General features: G+C 37.2%; 1 protein-coding gene across 7 annotated transcripts in view; it reads right to left on the bottom strand.

Annotated features, from left to right (window-relative positions):
• fgf13a (fibroblast growth factor 13a) overlaps positions 1-19,806 on the bottom strand; it is a 125,551-nt gene that overhangs the window by 28,605 nt on the left and 77,140 nt on the right. For 6 of the 7 annotated variants that reach the window (XM_051860515.1, XM_051860516.1, XM_051860510.1 and 3 more), the window contains one exon: positions 6,902-7,012. In XM_051860515.1, coding sequence (XP_051716475.1) covers positions 6,902-7,012 — 111 coding nt within the window. Of the gene's footprint in view, positions 1-6,901; positions 7,013-8,703; positions 9,561-19,806 lie in introns of those variants that run through there. The other variant, XM_051860517.1, reaches the window with a different exon arrangement.

The raw sequence follows: 19,806 nt of genomic DNA, 5'->3' as shown, positions 1-19,806 counted from the left end.
TAGCCACCCTTGACACTGGGAGTATCTGAGGAACATAAGCTTGGGAAGAAAAAAGCACAAGCTTTTTGAAAGAAAAAAAACGTGTGAGCCATTTCGCTGGTTATGTAACCTAGCTTGATTAAAAAAACAAGAAGGAAACTAACTTCTTGTAAAGTAAAAACCTGTTTTTTTCCCTGTGTGTGTGTGTGTGTTAACAGAAATTAATGCACACTGATCTAGGTTACCAGATTTATACTGCTTCATATGGCCATAATACAAGTTTACATTTAAGTATTAAATACTGGCAATATTTTGAGTTTTAGGAATATATATCATACTATATACTAATATACATCATTCATCTCTTAAAGGGTTATAATGCAATTTATTTTTTAAGGGTTAGTTCATCTATAAATACAAAATTTGAACCCATTAGACCATTGTTAAAAATGAAAATAAAGACATTTTTTTTAACAAAACCTGATAGTTTTCTACCCCTCCATTGAAACATATAAAGAGATCATGAAAGTAAACCATATAAATCAAACGGTTTTAATCCAGGTTTTCTAAAGAGATACAATAGCTTTATATTTTTAGCAGATTTAGAGCACATCAAATATGGTAAATTAAATATCAAACGTGCATGCTTGAAAATGAATGAAAGTCATTTGGAACTAAAAGGTGAGTAATTGATGACTCAATTTTGATTTTTGGGTGAAGTATCCTTTTAAAGGAAACGGTCCACCAAAGATTACATTTCTGTCAATATTTACACACTTTCATCTAATTTAAAATCTGTATAATCTGTGAACAACTTTAACTCAGCCAACATTCCTGCTTGCTCATTCTCCAGAGAGAACATACACAGTAACCCCTTCTGCCTTTCATCATAAACATGAGAGCTCTTGATTAATATTTTTTATTTCCTGCAGAGCTCAATCGACGGCCATGTTGCTATTTTACACAACAGTCTGGAGTGTTCTCCATCTGCTCTAATCCAACATCAAGGTCCTTCCTCTCCCCTCTGACACCAGCCAGGTCCACCTGTAGAGATCAGCCCTTTGAGCTTTACAGCTACTGAGTTCATATTAAGCATTTTTAGATGCCAAATGCAGATTATTTAATGAGGTATTGATTATATTAGTACAAAAGGAAGATAATACATTTTAACATCTGCATCTTTTTTATTTGTGGCATACACACAAACACACACGGTTATGGCAGACCTCATTTCAGAGGGATTAGCAGAGCTTGGCCGCTGGGGGTTCTGGAGAGGAGACTCAATTACTCACACCTAATAGAGCACCTGAGCACAGAGATCTGGGAAGATCAAGAGGGCACAATAATCATCTCTGCAAAAAGGCCAAAATAACAACTATAAGAATTCAGATAAGTGTCTTTTCTACTGCACCAATCACTAGCCCCTTTCACACAGAGCGTTGATACCAGAAAAATCGCTATAGAATTTCTAGAGTGCCTTCTGTGTGAACGCAAACACATCCCGGGATCGATCCCGGGATGGAGACCTAGTAACATTGCTGGGATCAGTCCCGGAAAGGGCCCCGTGTGAACAAAAGGCAGGACCAATGCCATAAGGGGTGTGTCGTAGTGATGACACTGAAGCTGAGATCATACGCAATGTGCTAGTTTATGATTGAATCAGAAAAAAAATGCACAAGCGTGGCTTCTCGAGAGAGAAATCGCTGGTCATAAGCAAACTTAAGACACTGCGGAGACATTATTACACATCACACCCTGATGTCATGTTTCTTTACGGGATCTTTATGGGATGTGTGTGAACGCACGCACAGATTCCAGAAAATCACTAGTAGTGTGAATGCACCAAAATCAAACGATCTTGTGACACATTATCAGTGTATTTTCCGGAATCTCTGTGTGAAAGGGTCTACTGAAAACATCTACTCTTGGGTTAATCTAAGCCCTTTTTGAGAAACCGGGCCATAAAGGATTAGTTCACCCAAAAAATGAAAATTCTGTCATCATTTACTTTATCCAAACACAATTATTTTCAAGCTTTAAAAAGGACACAAAATATCACTCCACACAACTCTTTTCTCCTCTATAGTTGCGTATTATGACAGCTTTGTGACGAACAGAATATTCAAGTGAAAAAAGGTAATTAAAATAAATGTAATTTATTTATTTATTAAAATTCTGTCATTTACTCACCCTGATGTAGTCGACTATCAATCATCTTCAAATCATCACAAATGAAGATATTTTTAATAAAACCAGATAGATTTCTGTTCCTCCACTGAAAGTCCACACATATGATGAACAGATTTAATTTAGGGGTGTGAAATATCACGATTTTAGATCGTGAACTGTACAAAGCAGTGTACATTCACATCATGTTTAGCGACGCAGCGGTAGTTACACTCACGTGACATTGCAGTCCTTCGCTATCAATAAAGTTTATTATTTGCATGCGTTTTAAAGCCTTACCAGTTTAACAATTTATTTGCACGCTGTTCTGACATGCGCTTTTCTAAGCGCGCACCCGAAGCACACGCACACTAAAAGCCCATAACACAGTGCGTGAGTTAAACTGAATTAAGTTGTCTTTTGCGTGTTATTGCACTTAAACTGTCAAATACACACAAGGTCTACATAAACAGTTATTTATATCTGAAGTGAATGTAAACAGCTCGGATGCATGTCAGTATATTATGATATGCATGTGTCAGTATATTGGATCAAGTCTTAAAGTAACATCCTCCTAATAAACCTACTGCCTTTCTGTGTCATTAATGTTAATCAAACAACAAAATATAAAGAGAAAATCACTCACTGCTCTTGACTGAATAACTTCAGTAGCTTTAAGAATCAGTGTATATTTAATCCATACAGTGAAGCTTATGTAGTGTTTTATTTTTCATTTGTTTATTCAATTTCTTATTTGAATGCTACTGTTAAAGTAAATGCACCTACTGTATCTGACAACTTTAATGCACTGTTTATTTATATTTGTACCTTATATTGTATTTGTCCTATTTAAGATAAAGTAAGACTTTGGTTGTTTCGCCCACCCCTACTTTGGCCTAAATGGTCTGTCATTATTTTTTTCTTTTTTCTTTTGTTACCTTGTGAGGCTACATTTTTAAAATAGGGAAATTAGTTTGGCTGTACTCTATAGTGACTGCATAGAAACCAACATGAAATAGATTAGTGATAAGATCATGGATTGTGATCCTGTCTGAAAAAAATCGTGATATGATATTTTTGCCTTATCGCCAACCCCATATAAACATCAAAACACAAACACAGACCTACATGGTAAATGAAAGCTCAAACGTGCTTGTTTAACGCCTGAGAATAAATTAGGTTTTCGCGTATCAAGCAAGTATGGTTGAGCTCTCAGGTTCCATTAAAATATCTTTATTTGTGTTTTGAAGATGAACAAAGTCATACAGGACTGGAACGTGAGTGAATGATGAGAGAATTTCCATTTTTGGGTTAACTAACCCTTTAAATTTAATTACTAAAGGATCTTGGATGTTTTAATTCTGGTGGTTTATGTGATTGTCTGGATAAACCTCTGTATATTTTTATTGCTTGTTTAGAAAAGCATTTTGGCATTTTATTTAGATGTTAGTATTTCAGTTTATTATACTTGGAGATAAATCGGACTGATTAGAATATGACTGCAACTGACTGAAAAACACATCAGCCCACTCTTTAGACGGAAGACGAGTTAGCAGAGATAAAAACCTAATGTTGACGGAGAGAAAGGCCTCCTGCCAAGACACATTGATTAGGAATTGAATTAAGCTCTAAAACTCTGCACAAAGAGACATAATCCAATAGAGCAGCCATACCTGACATTTACTGCCCAGAATGAGCTTTTGTCTTGTTCCTCCAAGAGCTCATCACAGTCAGACTTGAGAGATGGAAAGGCTGATTTTCAATAAGGTCTTTATCTTTAAATGCCCACTTTCCAACCCCCTGATCTGCCCAATCTCATCTAATAAAATCAATTTAGTCCACTGTTAGTAAATGGGAATGAGACCTTCTCATTCTGGCTGTCATTTCTCACGCAGTTAGAAAAACTTTTTTTTTTTTTTTTTTTTTTTTTTTAAACAATTTTTGAAAGTAAAAGGCTATTTTTTTTCATTATTTATAGCAGAATGGCATGACTTTAGGCCAAAAATAATTAGTATTTGGCTGAGATCTGCTGTGTAAACACTTAAAAACTGGCACTTATGTGATATTCAAGCAATTTAAGTGAAACAATGACATAACTTGGCACTGCTCAGAAGTGCAATGAGCATCAGTCACAGAGATGTGGTAAGACACATACATCTAGAGAGTAAAGAGAGCATTGGAGCAGACCCTCATCCCTATCAAACACGCACGCACGCGCGCGCGCATGCACACACACGCGCACGCACACACACACACACACACACACACCAAGAGAAGAGCCAAGAGGACTGCACTGCCGTCGCTATGGAGACAAGGGCACCAAGCTCCTAACAATTCTATTTTTGTAGTGTGAGAGATAGAAGCTCCCTGTTTTCCCACTTCTCCTCTCCAGCAACAGCTTTTCATTCTCTTAATAAAATAAGGGAGTGTGGTGGGAAAAGCAGGTCAGCTATTATGTAATCTCTCCCCTATATAACTCATTGTATCTTACAGTCAATCACACAGAGGAAGAATACAGACAAGAAAATAAATGAGCATGCAACGAGAGAGGAGTGGCCAACCGCACCAGCGTCGCAGATTCAACTCAAGGGTGAATAAAACATGTATACTTGAGTTAAACAACCACTATTTAAATTCAAGTAGAGGTTGTTATTTCAATTAGCACAGTTCTTCATGTTAAACATTGTTTATGTGCACAAGAAACAAATTTGTGTTAATCTAGATGAGCTTGATGGATCAGAGGATTTGGAGCCTTGAGTGATCAAAGTTCCAAATGACTCCGATCACCACAAACTCATTTGCTCGATATGAACGTCATCTTCACTCAGTGACTAATTGAATAGAGTCAAGCTAATTTACAGGCCCCAGAATGCCACAGACACTTAGCGTCAGTGTGATATAGCACATATTAAATTAGAGCCCTGCCAACCAGCCAGCCGGCTCCATCCTCGCTCTTATACGCAGTATAGCTCAAACACTGACTGGGTGATGCCGCACAAGCCTACGGGTTAAATAATTCACGCTTGCAGGTGCCCCAGCCAGATGACTTCAAATGACACACAAAATAATCTGAGGATGAAAAAAAAGGGGTGGGGGGGTGGGGGGGGTTCAAGCATTATGGACACCTGCCTAAAAATGTTTCTCTTGTACTTGGGCTTTGCAGCTACATTGACTGTGCTCTCAGAAGAATTGTTTTCTGAGAAATGGTGGTTTTATGTGACTGCTCCTGCTGAATTTTCCATTTCAGGATAATACGGAACTGAGCCTATATAGACAATACAGGGACTGTAAAGGTATTAAAAAGTGAAAAGCAAAGCTGAAGCTTTTTATAAGTGTAGGTATAAAGGTCCCGATATACTCACAGCGAAGTTCTTTTTCATTCTTCGTTATGGGTAAAACGAAGTTCGAAATATGTGAACAGCTAACTGTAACGATATATCAAACATCTGACGCCACCCACACTGCTGACAGCGGCGTTTAGATGAATATGTAAATATGTGATGCACGCTTTCCTCTCAAAAACAAAATAAACAACAAAATGAGAAAACATCAAGCATTTTTTATAGAAAGCATAAGAAAAGCATCTGATGATAACGTGTGTATGTTAGCACAAGCTCTGCAAATTAGCACTCCAGTAAAGTCACGTCACGTTTATTTATTTGCCATTTTATTCTATAGATTGTTTAAAAGCATTAAAAACTGTGTCAGTGCCTCATTTCATCAGATGCAAAACTTCATTTTCTACTATAAAGCGGCTATCCAATGTCAAGTTTTCAACCGCAGAGACTCGACAGACGAAATGAGTCTGCGTGAAAGAAGGCGGAGCCTCAGCGCACACCTCCTATTACATTATTGTCACAAACCAATAGTAGTACGAAGGTGTTTAGCAGCTGGAGCGAACTTTTCCTGAGAGTTTGCTTTGGCAAGCTGTTTCGAATTCCCAAAACAAACTCAAAACGAACTTTGTTTTTGCCTGATTTTCGAAATGATATCACATCAGTTCGTTCTTCAATTTCGTTTGAAGTATGTCAAGGCCTTAAGGCAGAAATTAAGTCTAAAGGAAGAGTACAGCTGCAGATGAAACAATAACACCAGCAGCTTCCACTGAAAAGCAGTACCAGTAGACATACAGTGGCCCCAAAAAAGAATTGAGACACTTAAGTCACACTTTGAAATGTCTGGATGTCATTGCATTAGAGCAGGGGTGGGGAACGTTGATCCTGGAGGGCCACTGTCCTGCAGAGTTTAAGTAGGGTTGGAGCTAAACTCTGCAGGACAATGGCCCTCCAGGATCAACGATCCCCACCCCTGCATTAGATGCAATGATTCAAACCAAGCGGCATCTGCAAATAAATGATGCAAGACCAAACCAACTTCACTTTTCTTGAGCCATTTTTGTTATTACTTTTAATCAACTGGTCTAACTAGGAAGAATGAAGTCAGTGTACTAGCTGAGTAACTATGGACAAATACTTTTGAATGCTTTATTCTCAACAGTACTGTATATTTTTTGCAGTATCAAAAACTTTTGCTTGAAAAATTTCTGTATTTCTTTTAAAATTAAATGCCACTTGGTTTGACGTTTTACTATGTAACGCAAAAACATTCATACATCAAAGTGTCCAAATACTTTTTTGGGGATCACTGTATCAATCTATTAATCTAATACTTCCTTGTTTCCAACAGTGAACCTCAAGGTGTGTCTGGACACATGATAATTTGAGAACATATTCTGACAAGATGCCAGCTGACTTACTGAAACCACTGTCCTCCTCTTTAGTGCCGTCGATGGTTCCATCTGCCTGGAGTTGCAAATGAAAGCCCTGTCGACTGTACAGCTTCGTTACGATCCCCTTCAGCTGGGGCTCTGCAAGGAGACAGAAGGTAAAGAGAGAGAGAATGAGAAAAAGACAGGGTTAAACAGGCATTGCCACAGTGACAGTGTTATGGGCTTTAAAGCTTCAGGCTTAGCAAGAGCATTCCATAGTCTACAGATTTGAGCCTGCATTACAAACAGATCACACTGACAAGAACAGGAACAGAAAAAAAAAATCTACATATGGGAACAGTCACCAGAGCCACCACACAGAAAATTAGTGAGAGCTGCAATTTGCAAAGAAACTGCAGTCTGCTTGCCATGACACACAGAGCCATATCACCTTGCATGGGTCTGATCTGGATTACTAGAACTAAAAAACACATCTATACAGGACACAGATCTCCTGTGCAAAATACCAGATTGCATCAGCTGATTTTTAGTTAATAAGGCTTAGTAAGTTGGTGGATCATGCTATTAACACTGATTAACTTTCATTTATCATAGGAGATTAAAAAAGTGTGGATATTAGATTACATTATATAACACAAACTATAACACATACCCTAAACTTCAGTCAAGAAAACACAAAGAGAATCTGAATATTTAAAAAAAGTCTATTAGATACCAATTCGGAATAAACCAAAATAAACTACCATACAGATGCTATAATATGGTATAGATAAAGTACAACTGGCTGAATAAAGGTGTGAATGAGCATAGATTTGCAGATATCAAACATAAACACGTTTAATTTCACATAAAGAAGCACATTCGTGTGAGTGCTGGTCCATGTGTATCTGGGAACAAGATTGTTAAGCATGAGACTGTTTAATGAAACCAAACCTCTGCTGTAAACAGCTGCTACTCTACACGCACAAACTTCCACACTTCTGCTAAGGTGTCACATAAGGGTTATGTAAGATGCTGTCTGGGGAGGGAGGAAAGGAAATTGGGACTACAACAAGCCTGTAAGTAAACAGTTGAGCTGAATGCGTATGTTTTAGATGGATAGATTTCAATACATTATGCGATACTTCATGATTAAGTATTTCTACTGACCATCTGATTTGTCTTGAAGCTTATGAAGGGAGTTGTAAACTACAAATCATCCAGTCTGACCACCCTCAGTATATGTATGAAGTATGTTAATATATATAATGGATTCAACTTGATATGGTAAAGGAATTGTAGCTAATAAAACTATCAAAATCATTCAGAAGACTGAACGATTCATAATAGCAGACTTTGCTGCAGAATATATCTATATAACACACCGTGGTGAGATTGAATCACTAGGGATTTATCTGGCTTGCTAGTTAGCTGCTGTCCAAAAACATGTCAGGCAATAACCAGCTTAGTTTGCTTTCTATAGTCCCTCTTTCTCTGAAGGGTTTAAACACTAGAGAGCTGACACTGAATCAGCATCAACATCATTGCAGCACAATATCTGCAGAATAACAGAAAGTTGTATAAAATTATGCCTTTTTTCCCCTGACAAATTATGTGATCAAAATGCCTGAAAAGTTCTGTAAGGTCAGTTTGAATGAGCTTTCTCACAATGAAGTGTGAAAGCACATGCTGGCTGCAGAGTAAACTTAAGCATGGCAAGCACTTATTAAAGAATTACATTATTTTAAAATGCAGTATTTCGAAAAGTACAGACACAAACGCATTGATAATGCTAGCAAATATAATGAGCATATTAAAACAGGACATTAAAAACACAGGTAACATCAGACCTGGTCGTCTCCTCCTGCGCTTTTTGGAGCCGAACAACTTGACTCTGGAGAAAACACTGAGTCGACTGGGTTTCTCGCATGTTCCTTTGGTTTTGTTCGGACTGCTCACGCAGCGGCAGGCATTTGATTTCTCACGCTCCCTTGCCTGCCTCTTCTGTCGAATAAGGGAGCTGGCGATCGCCGCAGCCATGGCCAGTTTGACGGTGCAACACCCAAAACTTTCAGAGGACACAAATCCGTTTCCCCACCTCCTCCACAACACGATTTCTTTAAGAGGATCTTTAACTGAGCTCACATCCGAGGCTTCATACACCAGAGACCACCATTGTGACAGAGTTAACTAAAACGGCTTTAACACAAAATATGTAGGTGACGGTGCATCTCTTCAACGCTCATTTTTTCTTCGGAGATAAAGTCCTTAGACGGCTCTACATTCAATTGGCTTGAGGTCTTACCGCATCCGTCTCCAGATAATGTCACTACCTTTCGACTAATAACGGAGATGTTCCTCCAGACACCGAACACACGTTTCGCAGCATCCCACGATGCAGTCAGTCACAGCACACAGAACAGAGCCATGTGAGAGAAACACCTGTTAGCGAGAGCGATTCGGCGCTCTTGTGTGCGCGCGCTTTGTGTATGTGGGTGTGTGAGCGAGAGAGTTTGTTTTCAGCTAATCTTCTGAATCCGTTTGTAATGTAGACACAGACAACTACAACGAGAGCGACAAGTTTCTCGCAGGTCTTAATATGACAGCTGAACCATGGAACATTCGGGAAAAGAAACCACTCAACGAGAGGACAAAAACAGTTGTTCGGTTTATTTGTGGTATCTGACGGCAAGTGATCAAATCCGACTCATTACTGCGAATCGGTTCTTTCGAACAATTCGTTTCAAAGAACCGGTTAAAACGATTCAGCAATTCCTCACGTCATGGCGTAGTTACGTTTGTTATTTTAACTAATTAATTTTAAATTGTATTAATATGGGTTTGTTATAATCCGTCTGTCCCTGTAATAAACAGTTTGTTTATTAAAACTAAATTAATTTAATACATTTTTTTAGTGAAATGTAAACATATCCAGTTCTAGTAGCTTTTATTAGTAGACTATAATTTTTGCTGTTGTGCTATTAGAGTAAAATAAATCTAACTCCAAATGTTCCTAATATCAGCTCACTCATATTCAGGTCTTAGGTCAGTACAAATCTGATATTATTATTATTGTTATTAATACATATATTGAATTATATCATTAAATTGCTGATTGAATGCCTATATTATATTTGTATTGTACACTTATACTAATATCGTTAATCCGACTGCGCATCTGACGTCCAATGAGACGGTTCTCGGTTTAATCTGGGTCAGTTGTTGACACGAGAACCGTTGTGACTGATTCAAAATCGTTTCAATTTATATCAGACTAGAACGAATCGGACGGACAGTGCTAGTTCGTGAACGTTTACCACCACAGAGCTGTAAATTGGGCGGTGGGCGGAGAGTGATGTGGAACAGCAAAACAATGTTTTTTTATGTTGTAGTGAAGTAGCCTACGTAAAATTAGATTAGTCTTGAATATTTGGGTGTCATTCAGTGTGAACAGCAAGCTGGGTAAAAAGCGCGAGTGATCAATATCTAACAGGGAGACGAATCCATCGGGCTGCCTCTCCCGTTTAGAGACTCGCGGGGAGACGGTGACGCACACAAATGTGACAGTTGCAAATGAACTGGAGCTCTTGAGGCTTTATAAAATGCTGAGACAGTTACATAGTCGAACATAATATTGTAATCATGTGTTATGTTTCTTTCCCAAAACATAAAGGATCGCGTGGAAACAACGGAGTTGCGATGTCCTGATTGGAGCAGTTGGTTGCCATGGCAGTGTTTCCTGCATGCGTGACAAAAGCACAACTGTCTTCTGGCCCACTCATAAAATAACATGCATTAATATGCATATTAATATTTGCGCTGCACAATATTTTAAATAATGAATAACATTGTTATTGTTGGATATTTGATGGATTTAAAAAAAAAAAAAAAAGAGTATATATATTTTTTTTATTTTATTCTCAAATGATCTTTTATTTAAATATGGTATAGACCTACCTTATTACTGAAAAATAATATTTTGAATGCAGTATACTTGTTGAATTGAATTAAATCTACACACATTTATTGTCATTGCACTAATCACAGGGATTCAACCAATATCTTAAAAAACCGCCAGGTCTATAAGAAAAGTCACATTAAATGACCGATTGAAGCACGGCCCAACACAACCCTTCAGACCCCTGCCCTGCTCATTCACCAGCAGTCACACGGAATATTATATGTTCATCAACAGCGCCATCTACTGTACAATCAGGATATTATGAAACGCAATAACAAAACAACTAGACGTTTGAACCTAAGACAAAATATCAGATCTGCTTACGAATTTAACGAATGAAAAATAAAAAAAAAATATTGTAGTATTATATTAATTCAGTAATGCAAATTTATTCTGAAAATAAAACGCGGGGAAACTATCTCTGTCCTTTTCATGTCAGTAACAGAAATTCTTAGTGTAGTTAAATAAGCGTGGATTCCGCAAATGTGATTCAGTCCACACAGAAAAAAGCGATTTTAGTATTCACACAGGGTAAAATATTAGCCTATTTGAAATGTTCTTAAAATGAAAACTAAATCCCTTAATCTTTATAAATACAAGCTACAAAGCCTAAATAAAACCAAACGAGATAAAGATAAAAAAGAAGACTGAAAGAACGAAAAGTGAATTAACAAAATTTCAATAGAGCAGCTTTATCTGCAGTTCAGCACCTCGGACAGCGCTGCATTACACCAGCACACAGAAAACTTCTAGATAGAAGTAGATCAAATACGCTGAAAGCAACACACAGTGAATTCAGCAGGTCAATCTAAATATTCCTTAAAACCAAAGAGCAGAAAAAGTGAAGATAATTCTTACCTGATGTTGATTTTCTTAGAGGAAATGTCATGTTTAGCAGTTAAATAGTGGAATGAACAAAGCAGGAAGACAGTGCTGATTCACTGCAAGCAGGAGGATGTTTTCAAAGTTTTAACCATACTAAAAGAAATCCTAATGGAACAGTCGAGAGGCCATCAAGGCGGGGCCAGCTGCATTCAGAAATCATTAATGGACATTAGTGACTAGCCATTACGACTTCTAAAGCGGTCATTAAAGATTCATTGGGAAGCGCTGTTGATCCGGCAAACACTGGGCGTGTGTTCACTAAACTGCAGTGCTCTGGGTCAAAATTGCAGGGAGAAAATCGAACATCGTACTTCCTACTAGAGCAGAGCTTTCGTTCCTCTCACGTTACAAAGAAACGGCTGTAAAGTGATCCTTTAATGCGTCGCATAAACCAGTTATACCAGACCTTCCATTCTCCACTCAGATATACAGCAAACATTAGCTGTGCCTTTCACTTCTGTTGTTCTGAACGCGCCTGACAGATTTAACAACGATCCAAGCATGCAGATAAAAGAGATTCAGAACTATTCTTTTAATAAAGACAACTGTGAAAGCTGCTGGTAGTCCAGTAAAACTTTCATGACAAAAAGATTTAAGATGCAGAAATAGCAGTCTGAAGTTTTAAATCAAGCCATGGTCTGTATATTTACAAGCATGAGAACATTAATGTGGTCAAACTTATCGTTGGACATATCGAACAAATTAATCAGCCCCATATAACAGTCACACTGAATATGTTCATGGCTGCAGTGGAAAATGTGAAACGAGGCTGATCTCAGGTCAGGCCAAATAAACCTTCAATCATACTTTCATTTAAAGTGTATTAATGAAGGCAACATTATCTGTTCTGCAAAGGCTGAATACAAATTCATTGTGAAACTTAACAAGTGTCAGGATTATTCAGTTATTTGTTCATTTAATTTCATTTTCATGGACTTTCAGATTGCTTTTTTTTGTTCCCACTATCATTAATTACTTTTATCATTAATTAATTTGATCATTGCACTTGTTAGTCCTTTAGTTTGTTATGTGTGTGTGTTTAAGTTCTTCAATTCCCTGCCTTTAGTGTCGGTTATTGTTTGTGTTCAATGCACACTGCTACGTTCCCTGTGAACTGAGTTCATTTTTGTTAAAATACCTTAAATCTACAGGATCAAACACAACTCAGTAAACACTCCAAATAACACTCACACAAATGTCACACACCATCATGTTTAACAGTGAATATTCCTTGTTTATACTAGATGTAAGTCATGTTGTATGTTTAATCTTGCTCTGTGTATCCCTGCCGTAACTTTTAAAGGAGCCCATAACCATACAAATACTGAATATTTATTAAAAGTGGCATTTAGAGAAGGAAAGATCCATGAAGCACTGCCTCAAAAGTGTTTTTCAGTGGTTTGTCCACTAGATGGCGCAAGCGGCGCATATTTATGAACCTGTGCAGTCCATCCATTACTTCAGACCAGAAATGGTTCTACTTAACCAAAGCCACTTATGTCAAAAGATTTTGGACAGTAAGATTTTTTTTAAAAGAAGTCTCTTCTGCTCACCAAAGCTTTATTTATTTGATCCAAAATACAGCAAAAACAGTAATATTGTGAAATATTTTTACAATTTAAATAAAATAATAATTTTCTATTTGTATATATTTTAAAATGCAATTTATTTCTGTGTTGGCAAAGTTTAATTTTCAGCATCATTACTCCAGTCTTCAGTGTCACAAAGCTTGTGCAACATTATAAATGTCTATATTGTCACTTTTGATCAATTCAATGCATCCTTTCCAAAAAAAAAAAAAAAAAAAATCTTACTGACCCCAAACTTTTGAACGGTAGTGATAATGTTACAAAAGCTTTCTATTTCAGATAAATGCTGAACTTTCTATTCATCAAATAATCCTGAAAAAAAATTTACACAACTGTTTTCAACATTGATTATAATAATAAATGTTTCTGGAGCAGCAAATCAGCATATGAGAATGATTTCTGAAGGCTCATGTGACACTGAAGACTGCAGTAATGATGCTGAAAATTCAGCTTTGCCAACACAGAAATAAACTGCATTTTAAAATATATTCAAATAGAAAAGTTATTTTAAATTTTAAAAATATTTCACAATATTACTGTTTTTGCTGTATTTTGGGTCAAATATATTAAGCCTTGGTGAGCAGAAGAGACTTCTTTTAAAAACAATAAAAAATCTTACAATCCAAAAACTTCTGACCGGTAGTGTAGTTAATATATAACTATTACTGATAATTAGGCTAGATTAATATAATCTATTTAGGCTAACTTAAAATTGCCAGATTTTTTATTTTTAAACATGTCAAGGTTGAATTTTGTCCCATTTTTAGCATTTCAAGACCTTTAAAGGAAGGACAGCAAAGACATTTCTCTTTAAAAACAAACAAAAAATTGCTTCTTTTCACTGGATGGAATGCATAGGTCAAAAAGGGTCCTTTCTACATACATTGTATAATCAATAATAAATTACATTAATGTAGAGAAAGAAAAGTAAGAGAGCCTGTATAAAATAAAAAAATGTATGATAGCATACACATATATGTGTGTGTATCTCTCTCTGTGTGAGTGTGTGGAAGAGAGAGAGAGATAAAGTGTAGACAAAAGTCACAGGCGCTGTAAATGGCTTGATGGTTATGGATTATAGGAGCTCTGATGAAACTGAAAGACACTGCCGCACAATTAGTGTGGTTGCTGTCCTCTAACTACTACATTATACTCTGAGCATTAGCTGCATTTACCAGATCTATGCTGCTTTTACAACATCATCAGGTGGTTCAAAACACAAGATCCTCCCTTCACTAAGGGTGTCATAAAGAAGTGCATCTCCGAACCAATGTTTGTTCTGCATGTTTGAACATCTCATACAAATGCACACGGTTCATGAAAACAGAAATGGATTGATGACCCACATTGCTGCAGCAAATGCCTTGGAGATGAGGAAATGACTACAATACAGCACCTGTTTTATTACATTTGCTGTGCTATGACCGAGTAAAGACATGAACACACACACACTCTCACACAAGTGATAACTATGCCAGTTTGCAGTGTGCTTCCTGCTGACACACACAGGCACACAGATGGCCATACTGATCCTCTCTCAACGCCTGGGAACGCTCAGATATCAGCAACATACAGCCAGAAAGAATTACATCATCCCTCAGAGATGCGCAGACATCATGGCTGTGAGCGCCATCAACGGCCACTAGATGGAGCTGTTGTTAATGGACTTTGAGATGCATGGCCAGTTATGGAGAGCAAAGAGCCTTTGACCTCTGTATTCCTATTTTCTATTAAAGATGTAAGATTTCGTGTATAATAAGTATTTAGAATGCTATATTTTAAATAGATATGTTTCCATCTACCTATTTTTATCTTAATTTTGTGATATTGTTTTAAAAAAAAAAATGCTGGATGGAAACGGCAAGATGTGCATAAATTATATAAATGAGCATAAAAACACGTGCTCGATTGCGGCGGATTTTTTTTTTTTTATCTGATAAGGAGGCGTGCATAAACTACGATGTAAACTCAGACATTTACCGAATAAATCTATCTCTTTTAAAAACAACAACAACAAAAAAAAAAAACACGTGACTCAACAGAGGATGTGATTGGATAACTGGACTAACCAGTGGACCAATTTCATTGCACAGCATCTCAAATGTTCGTTCGAGTCAAAGTCTGTTATCAAAATGATTAGGTAAAATACCTCCAATAACTGTCTCACACGATTACATTCACAAATATCATGAATGCATGATAACATGACAGTTTTTTGCGTTTAAAGCGTTTTGTCCGCATGCGGGCTCTGTCTAAGGCTCAAGTAATTTATGATGTTGGAAAAAAAGAGCCACAGGGGCTTCCCCAATTGTAGCAACTTCCATCTTTATTACAGATATTTTGTGCCAGTTTCCCAGGAAGTGACGATTTTGATCACTTGAACACATGGGACTGAAACGCTGCTTTATTTACAAATGTTTTGTCCATTTTGCGCATAACTTAAATTCGCAACTTTGGATGGAAACAGCTAATGATGATAATGTGGAGTTTGATTGACAGGCGATCTAACCATTCATAACGCCGAATCCGCCATTTTGTCCGACAAAGCAGTCAGGGAGTTAGCCGATTAACGTTGGTGGACTTGAACTTGAAAAATTGTGTGTATTGACGTCTTTCCGCGGTTGAAACAACATTCCTTATGATATTCATTCATGTTTATTTGAACTAGTAGGAAGAGATGATCGGTTCACGAGCAGCTTGAATTGAGGCGCTACAGCGATCTGTCATGACACATTAAAGAGCCATAAAAACGGTATTTACTGTTTAAATTTCTTTAAAAATGACAAAATTTGAAATTTGAGACTTTGTTTCATATCAAAAGTAACCTTCTCTGCCTTGTCTGTCGAGGCGTTGTCAGTGTCCTCTTTGCTCCGCGATGTATTTTTCACTGTGAGAACATGTGTGGCAAGAGACCGGCGTGGCTTGTCGGACATAGCAACAGTAACTAAAGGGGGCAGGTCTTTGCGCACGATAAATTGGTTGTCAACACTTATATTTAGACAGCAAGTGGAACCAACAGAGATAAGCTGAAAATGGTGTGGGGAAAAAGCAGTAAAAGTGAAGTATGTGTTGTCCTAATGTGGCCCACAAGCCCATGCAAGTTCACAGCATCTCACTGCTGCTAAAAACAGGAGGGCCTTCTGCTGAGCGCTGGCCACTAGCAACATGGCAATGGCAGGCGTTGTCATGGAGACAGTGTCTATATCAGAGCATGTGTGTGAGCATAGTAGATGGGGGAAGGGGAGTATCATCCTCAACCCTCTACTACCCCCCGTTTCCCCTTTTTTCTCTTTCTCTCTCACACTCTCCTTAATAGCAAAATGGGATTTTCAAATCATGTCCGCAACCAGGTTACCTGTCACATGCGGTCTGCTTTGAGCCGCTGATGTAATAAGTGTTAGATGGTGAGAAATAAAATAAAGTGTAATTGGAAGAGATGAAAGGGAGAGGCTGAGAAAATAATAATAATAGGGTCCAACAAAATGAGAGGGATGAGACGTATTTGTCATCATCGAAGGGTTATGATAAGGAAAAGAATAATGCAGAGACATTGAGTGAAATAAAAGGAGAAAGAGAAGAAAAAGGATGAATGAAATGAGGATGTAATAAAAAACATCTTTTCATCAATGCCTAAATAAATTAACCTTAATGTTCTGTTGAAAGTGACCATGTTTTTAATGTTTGGAGTCTATATGGAATGTCTATATATAAAAATGTACAATTAAAAAAAAAAAAAAAAAAAAAAAAAAGATTATATATATATATCTTTAGCAACATGAGGGTGGGTAGATGGCTAATTGTGCAACTTTATGTATTTATTCACGCTACTGTTAAAAAGTTTGTGGTCTGTAATATTCATGTTTATGCTCACCAAGGCTGCATTTATTTGAACAAAAATACTGTAAAAACAGTAATATCGTGAAATATTATTACAATTTAACTGTTTTATATTTGAGTATATTTTCAAATGTAATGTATTCCTGTGATAGTAAAGCTGAATTTTCAGCATCATTACTCAAGTCTTCAGTGTCACGTGATCCTTCAGAAATCATTCTAATATGCAGATTTGGTTTTTAAAAAAACATTTCTTATTCTCAACAGACAGCTGTGTTGCTTTTGTGGATTCATCGAGAGAGACGATCACTTTTTATGATGAACAGATTAAATATAGGCTTTATTCACATATAAACATTGATCAGTGAACAAACAGAAGCTCAACCTAACCTGCTTGACGTGTGAGAACAAACCTCTTGCGGAAGCTCAAGCGTGCTGTGTAACACACGAGAATGAACCTCATTGGTTCTCACACGCGTCAATCAAACATGCTTGAGCTTCCGTTTACCACAACTGATGAATGTTTATATGTGAATAAAAGCCTAAATTAAATCTATTCATCATATAAAGTGATCGAGTCTCTTCAGAAAATTTTGGACTAAACCGCTCAATTCATATGGATTAGTTTTACGATCTCTTTATGAATTTTTTGAAGTGTCAAAGTGGTAGTTGCGTAGCTGTCTACGGAGGACAGAAAGCTCTCAGATTTCCTCAAAAATATCTTCATATTTTTCATTTTTAACCCTTATGAAAAGCATAAATGTTACACTTAAATATTAAATATGTTTTTTACATGAATGTAATTTGAATATATATATAATTGCACATGAATCCTTAATAAACAGCAGTAGAAACTGCAATGTTGGAGAGTTGCATCACACTGTTGCATCTCAGTGATGTAGGGTGGATAACGAATAACAGGGTTAAGCAGTTACATACATCATAAAGTCAACACTGCCCCAATTATCAGGCAGTTGTGTCCTCATTAGACCATCAGCTGCATTAGCTGGGGTGAGCAAGAGTCCATCACAAACCAGGCAGCTGATTATTCTGCAACGACCAAGTACACAACTACGGCTAATTTCATTCTGGGCCTCCAGGGATTCCCATTTAGCTTCAAGGAAAACTCAATTCACAGACTCATCTCCAGTGCTCTCGGAAACACACTATGTATAGATATTGTGAGTCCTGACTCATAGGAACAGAACTGTAAGCATCAATAATCAGAGAAGGTAATTACAGATGGCCGCTCGGTCTACTTCACAGTATGAGGACACTTTAATTGAGTGCAATCAGAACAGATAAAGGAGTCATTCTGACACCCTTTAAGTCATCATTTATCATGTGGGTCATACAAAAAGCTGTACATTTAAAGTTGGAGTGAGACATTAGCATAAAAAAAAAGGAACTGCAAAATTAATGTTCATTTTCAAACAGGTTTCCTAACGTAACGCAACTGCAACATATGGAAAGTATAGTGTTTTTACAGTGATGTAACAGATTCTGATTTGTGTTGTGAACAAGGTGCCCATTTCCTGTGTTTAAGCAAGAGTTCATAAACCCGATCTCAGTCCTGGCCTGAGTGCTTGCACTCTTTGATGAGTGGGAGAAGTCTCAATCTCCAGAGTCAAATGAGCTGTGAAACGGCACACAACACTGGAGCTCCGTGCTAGGGGCCCATCTGACCTGAATGAGAAATCCAAGCGCTAGTTTCATTTGTATGAGCTCCACAGAGCCTGAGAGAGAGCTGCCCCAGGTGATGCTGCGAGCCAAAGACAGCCGCAAACCCTGTTACACATCCGTACGGTCTCATTTCTGAGAGGATACTTGTACAGCAGATGCTTAAACTACGACCACAGTCATGTCCATTCAAATGTGTCCCCCCAGTTTTAGATCTTGAATGCAACAAAAAATAAATAAATAAAAAGGAATAAATACACTACTGGTCAAAAGTCTGTGGTCAGTGAGATTTTGTTGTTGTTGTGTAAAGTCACCATGAATACATTTCCTATTGTTTTATGGAATAGAGGCGTCACTTTCCCGCCGGAACACGCCCCCTCAGTCAGACTGAGTGGCAAAGGAGCCTGCTGCATGACTGGATTTAATAGGGGAAACTGCGTAAATGGAAAAAAACACGAGTAGATCAAATGATTAAACTAATGGCTGGACTTTACAGCATTCCTTACAACTTACCAAAGACCCAGTAATTCATGGATAATGAATTATGCAGCCAGGAATCATTTTTCCTGACATTTATATATGCCTGATTTTGATACTGGGGAATACATAAAGCAAATTTGCCTGTTAAAACATTATATATATAAAATACAATATATGTAGGTCTAAATCCAGGTGATCACTTATATCAATGTTACATATATCGTCCAGCCCTAAAACTTGTATAGTTTTTGTCAGTGTATTTTTAAAAACATCCAATTATGCTGAATATAAGACGGTAAATATTTAATTGATGAGTTGTCAATACAATATATAACAATACAATATATAGGGTATGATTTTACCCTAAAATTCAACATATTGACACAAAATGATAACCACGAATCCACGTTTTGCTGCCTGTAGTCCAGTTGTTTTGGTGAATTGGAACGATCCATTTGCTTCTCTTTTCTGTAGCTTTCGGCAGTCTGTAAAAATAAACCTCAGATTTCTTGTCAAATCTATTT

Source organism: Ctenopharyngodon idella, chromosome 14 (genome assembly GCF_019924925.1).
Source record: "Ctenopharyngodon idella isolate HZGC_01 chromosome 14, HZGC01, whole genome shotgun sequence".
NCBI classification, from domain to species: domain Eukaryota; kingdom Metazoa; phylum Chordata; class Actinopteri; order Cypriniformes; family Xenocyprididae; genus Ctenopharyngodon; species Ctenopharyngodon idella.
The sequence above is the reverse complement of the archived record's forward strand: the minus strand, read 5'-3'. Positions and strand labels throughout refer to the sequence as shown.